Source organism: Leptodactylus fuscus, chromosome 2, assembly GCF_031893055.1.
Source record: "Leptodactylus fuscus isolate aLepFus1 chromosome 2, aLepFus1.hap2, whole genome shotgun sequence".
NCBI lineage: Eukaryota > Metazoa > Chordata > Amphibia > Anura > Leptodactylidae > Leptodactylus > Leptodactylus fuscus.
The window spans coordinates 163,852,478-163,858,477 of record NC_134266.1 but is presented as its reverse complement, the minus strand read 5'-3'; the positions used below and the strand labels follow the sequence as shown (position 1 = coordinate 163,858,477).

General features: G+C 38.5%; 1 protein-coding gene across 2 annotated transcripts in view; it reads left to right on the top strand.

Annotated features, from left to right (window-relative positions):
- Nucleotides 1-348: 348 nt before the first annotated feature.
- EGFL6 (EGF like domain multiple 6) overlaps nt 349-6,000 on the top strand; it is a 76,683-nt gene continuing 71,031 nt past the window's right edge. For both annotated transcript variants that reach the window (XM_075265045.1, XM_075265044.1), the window contains exon 1: nt 349-681. In XM_075265045.1, the coding sequence (XP_075121146.1) occupies nt 605-681 (77 nt within the window). In that variant the 5' untranslated portion in view covers nt 349-604. The remainder of the gene's footprint in view (nt 682-6,000) is intronic.

The window sequence follows — 6,000 nt, the reverse complement described above, 5'->3', positions numbered from 1 at the left end:
ACCCCACAGAGTTGTTATTTTAACATCTTCCATGATTTGATCAAATCTCCAGTTTCATCATTTCCCTACGACATATACATTGTTTATATATACATTGTCTATATATAGATTGTCTTAAAAACATGGAGAGAACTAATAGTAGCTTATTTTAGCAAGGCAGTATTTGCATGTAGTTACAGTATACACCAGTACTTTGTGAGATCTCCTATCTGTACACAGGTAGTGGGAACACAGGGTTAAAATAAGGAAAACCCTAGACAGCCCACTCCTCCCTATGTAAAATCCTGCCACAACCCACCAACCTTCTGCGCTGTCATCAGTGACTGTGAGGGCAGACTGGCTGGAATTTTAGAGCAGCCAAGTGTTTTATGCAGCTGCTTAAAGGCAGGAAAAAGGCAGAGCTAACACCCAACAAAAGCCAAGCTAAAGGAAAAGTGCTCCCCCACTACTAGAAGCACACACAGGGATGGAGTGAATAGCACTACAGGGACTCTCAGGACTGCCCTCCATTCACTAGTAACTTCACACAACTCCTCAGGAACAAGGGAGAAGCTTGTGCATTACCTCTCAGTACTATATAAGCTTCCAGGTGCTGGGCTCAGACATGGGGCTGCTGCTGTGGATAACTCTTTTAGGTCTATACTTCACCTCTGCTGCAGGTAGATTTGCAGAGTCTTCAAGGTCAGTGTGCATGTCTATACCTAAACGTATTCTTTTAATGCATGTCATATAACAATTCACATACAAAGTCCTTCTGTGCAGCCAAAAAACGCGTGACTATCAACAAATACATATGTAACATGATGTATACTTACTGGGGATGCACTAGAAATAGGGCTATAATAACAGAAATCTAAATGCTGGATATACTTTCTTTTAAATAAACATTCCCCAGTTCTGATCTCAGGAGTGCTTTAGGGAATTCATGGTCCATTTGGGCAGGGTACAGGTATAGATCCCTATGGACATATTCCATATCTTTGGACCAGTGTCTGTAAATAACCAATATCCTCTATACAGATGGGGGCCATGGGCTATATGGTACCGCACAGTGTATTAGGAATTTAGAGCAGTCAGTGGTTATTAAAGTCATACACTACATAAAGCATAGAATCCAAGCAAAGCAGCACAATTTATGGAGTTTGATGCACAATATGATTTACACAACGCTTTAATGTCTTTACCCATGTGCAGATGCTTTGTCAGGTTAATGATCTATAAGTCAATTCTCTGCTATGGGCTGTGGTATAATAAGAAGAAAATTCTGTCTGGGTTAAAGGGTCTGTCTCTTGTCTGAATAAGCAATGTGCCATACGTGTGATGTATCGGCCAGATGCCATTGTACTTGCTGGTCTCTGGGCAGTGTTAAATGGAAGCTGAATAAGTGGCAGTCAATTACTTGAAGTGCTGCAGGAAATGAGCAGTTGGGTAAATTGCCGAAGAACTCGGTGTGTCCCATATGGAAAGGTTTGTGTTGTGAAACATTATAATTACGCCATGTTTGTTTATATATCACACGTTCATTATTTTCACTGCAAGAAAACAGGTGCAAAACTGGTGCAGAACGCAAAATAATAATTTACACCAGATGTTCTCATACAAGGGAAGCCAACAGAAATGTGTTCCAGGAATTCCTCCAGTTCGAAGCAGGAGTGTGAACTGATGCATTTCTCGCATGTCACTTGTTATCTTGCCCTGGAGATAGATCAACTACTGGAATAGCAGTTCCTCCTAGAAATCAGACAGAACAGGTTACTAAGGACATGAAGGTCCATCAAATCCAACCAGAGTAAGATTTAAAAAATAAACCTCAGACAGCTGCCAATTGCCTGTTAATACATATAAGCTAAGTTATAATCTGTCTGCTTTCTAGAGACAATGCCAGTTAAAGATAAAGATCATGATACAGACTTCAAACAGTAAGGGGAAGACCATTAGATGAGGACCTCACGGCAAAACTAAAACCTGTGTCCAGCTTAAATGAAATCTCTGCTTCTTTACTGAGGATACAGCAGAAGCTATACTGTATTCTAGAGGGCATTTATTAATAACTGAGTCTCACCAGAATGATACCCGCAGATCTTTACATTTGGAACACTAGAGGGTGCTATAATAAGCAGATCATTGTGATATTTCTATAAGGAAACTATTTTTATTACAATATGTTAAACAGAATTGTTATTCATTCATTCATTCATTCATTCAGATTACTCATTCCTATTCGTATTGGTAGCACTACCCCTTTAAAGTCCACTCAAGCCTGTATTTACATCTAATGTTGCTTAAAGTTAATATAAGTGGATATGAGTTAGACAACTTGTATAAACTATGGCCAAAGTTCTTTTATGTCAAAAATGTTATCTTTAGAAATCTTTGTGCTAAAAAAACCTTCCAGAATATAAGATTATCAACTACTGGGGCCCCAGAAATCAGGTGAAACCCATGAGAAAAGCTGGTGGCAAGTGTGCAGTTTTCCCACGTGTCTCTACAGCATTACATGGTGTTCATTGAAAGAAACGGGCATTCAGTATAACAAGCCAAATCTGCCATAGCAAGAGAGAATCTTAAAGGGCTATTCCCACAATTGACACTGATCTGTCTATGGAATAGGTGATAAATAGCTGATTTCTGAGGGTCCCCACTGATCACTTCTATGACTTCTGTCACACACTTCACTATAGTCCAGTTATGCAGTTCAGAGGAACTGGGGTCTTTGGACTTCTGTTTTGTTCATCAGTGGGGATCCAAGAAGCTGTGGGGTCCCCAGTGACCAGATATTTGTCACCTATTATTTGAAAGAAGGGTGATTCCATAAAGTTCACTACCCCTAGACAGTTTTGATAAACTTCTAACAATTTGCCTCATCTACAAGTCTAACACTTGTGTCCTAAGCTGCCACTCCAGTTATTACACCACCTACTTACTGAAGTAAGATTCCAACAATTTTTATTAAAAGACACATTCTATACATCTAGTATACAAGCAGTTAGATAGGTTATCCAACCTCTTTTCAAAAGTAAAGAGAGTGGTGTAAAAATGCAAAATGATGCAAAATTTCGGGCAAGATCAAAAAATTTTTTTGCAATCTTTTCCTCCAGAATTGTGGAATGAATGGCTTGATGTGTTTATAGTGTGTTAGACAGTTTGTTGGTGCTAATTTTACCTCAATATTAATTCTTATATCACTGTAGTTATACATGTACCTAACGTTCAGATGTCTAAGGTGAGGGAACGTAAGGCTAAATGAATTGTCTTTGCTTTTCTTTTGTGCTAGTCTTGATCTTGAATAATAAGACAGATAAATGGTGTGTTCCCAGAATGATGAGAAACCTTCAGTGAATTATTATGTAGCAAAACAGCTGCTCACAGACAGTGTATGTATCACATTACAAAGAGGTGGCTGCAACCATGTCATGCACAAGTACCTGCTGCGGTAAACACTTTGGAAAGAGCTCTACCCCATAGTCAAGACAGTAAAGGTCCTTTTATCTTCTGCACAGAGTCTCCTTGGAATCTCGCCTATTGTCCTCTGTCTGCAAAATGCAAAATACACAATTCCAAAAAAGGCTCTTAATGGTGCCTTTTTAATGTTCCTTATAATAAATATACTTGTGCAGTCAATTAAAATTACATCATGGTTACATGGGCCATATATGAGACTGGTGGCAATATCTGTAAAGCCCTGTGGAATATGATGGCGCTATATAAGTAAGCAAAATAAATAAATACAAATTGTATTGCTACTGGTAGAATATATTGTATGTATTGTAGTTGTTATATACATACAAACTGCCGCCATTGTAACGGCCAAAAAAGAAACCCCAAGCTAACTGATGCAGTTGTAGAATAATACTCAATGACAAGTTCACCATTTTATGTGCTTTTAGTGCTCTGCTATTTTTCTGCAAGCAGAACTTAACCATGGCGGTCCAGGAACATATGTAGGAACTACATTTCTACATATTCACATGAAAAGACATCACCATCACTTGGCAGTGGCACTAGCAAGGGAAGTGAGCCAGGTCATCCTACGCCATGTACCCCTGATCTTCCTTGTAGGCAGGTCATATGTACACCTAGCACATGGTGGTCGTCATCATCACCATCACCAACTGTTTCTCCTACTCCCCCTCCTCTTCCATGCTGTACTGCCACTCATATTGCGACAGCAACAAACACTGCCACTGCTCACGCAGACAAGACTATTTGTTCCACAGCGTAATAATAATTTGTTTATGGCTTTATATTTTGGAAAGCCAATTCTTCTTCATCACGTTTCAACTAGGCACACAGTACCATATTTATGTGCCAAATAACAAAAAGCCTGTAACACTACAAGTCAATAAAATGGGATTTTTCAATAGAACCATTGTTTTTGCAATATAACCACCATGTTTGACTAAAAAACAATGGGCGTGCTCCATTCTCGAAAAATTGGTAATTTTTGGAGCATTTTAAATGTTCTAGCTATGATTGGGCAAAGTGTTTCCTAAATTCTCTTCCAAATCTGTATGGAGGGAACTCCTAGAATTTCCATTGCCAATATCGCCCCTACTGATCATCTGATTGAACAGGCTGAAGTAAATCCAGGAATAACATAGTTCCATCCATCACGCTGTATCCCAGAATGGTACTCTTTCTCACATTCACTTTTCCTAAGGATAGCTGATTATCATTAATATAAAAGTCCTTTAAAGGGAAAACCCCTTTAGACTAAGTTCCCATGTTGCAGAAACACAGCTTTTATCGTTGCAGATTTTGCTGTGGTTTTTTTCCAGCCAAACCCAGTAGTGGCTACAGAAGGCATTGGAAATATCTAGGGAACCCTTATGCTTCTCCCTTCTGCTCAACCAACTCCTGACTTTGGTTCAAAGAAAACACAGCAAAACCTGCAAAAAACCAAACAAACAGCTTTTCTGCAAATAGAACAGGATTAAGACTTAAGCCCATGGTTCTGAAATGTTTCTATCCTGGCCATTAGAAAGTTACATGAAGTTAACTGTAACAAAACTACTCTTTTTTTTTTCCTGTGGTTGTATTTGTGAATTATCAATTCCCTTCATGTCCTCAGCTGTGTCATATGAGCAGCAATAAGACTCTCCAAGTGACACCACATCCTTTAAACATGCAATGTCAGTCTTGACATTTCTGTCCACACATGAAATGCTCTCAGTGTTGGTCACATGACACAGCTAAGAAGCGTAAAGCAGATTACTCACAAAACAGCCACTAGTAAAATTACCTTTACTACAATTTACAGTTACAGCCTTAGATGTAGTTTATAACTGTTTACTAAATAGTCTTTTAAGAAGGCACTCACAAGGCAAATACAACAATTTGTTAACTCCACTGAACCAACCTGTCTTCAGCAGCACACCTGTGGGAAGGGAATCTCCCTCTCATCCCACACATAGTTTCTTGGAGTTATCTTGGCAACTCTTTACAAACTGCATATAAAGCAGAATTTCACTTAAGTGAACAACTTGACAAACTTTGTCTATCAACAGTATGCAAATACCGTACTTGACTTGCAGTTATATAGTTTGGTCTCTAATTTCCCAACACCAACCTGAAACACAGTGTAGCAACATTAGGGTTAAACTCATAACTGGCTCTCTTAACTCTCTATTCATAGTTCTAATACTCAGAGTACTTGGGACTTTCTGGAGCTAGAAGATTGGTTCTGACTAGTAGGAGAGAGCCTGCTGTGCTACATATCATTTTAATTGGAAGGCAAAAAATATTTTTGTGGGAAATTTGTAATTACTATTACTACGTATTACTTATTTGTATTACTATTTTACGTATCTTATCGTAAATTGTGAATTTTCCAATAACGTTAGAACAGCAGAGTTTTCTCTGCACAAGAATATCTGCTGCACATCATGAAGATATATGCAAATATGAACAGACTTTTCCTTTGTGCTATACGTTCTACATAAGCTGTTGTAAGAGGACTCTTAAAGTAACATGCATATTATATATCAACACTTGGGTAAT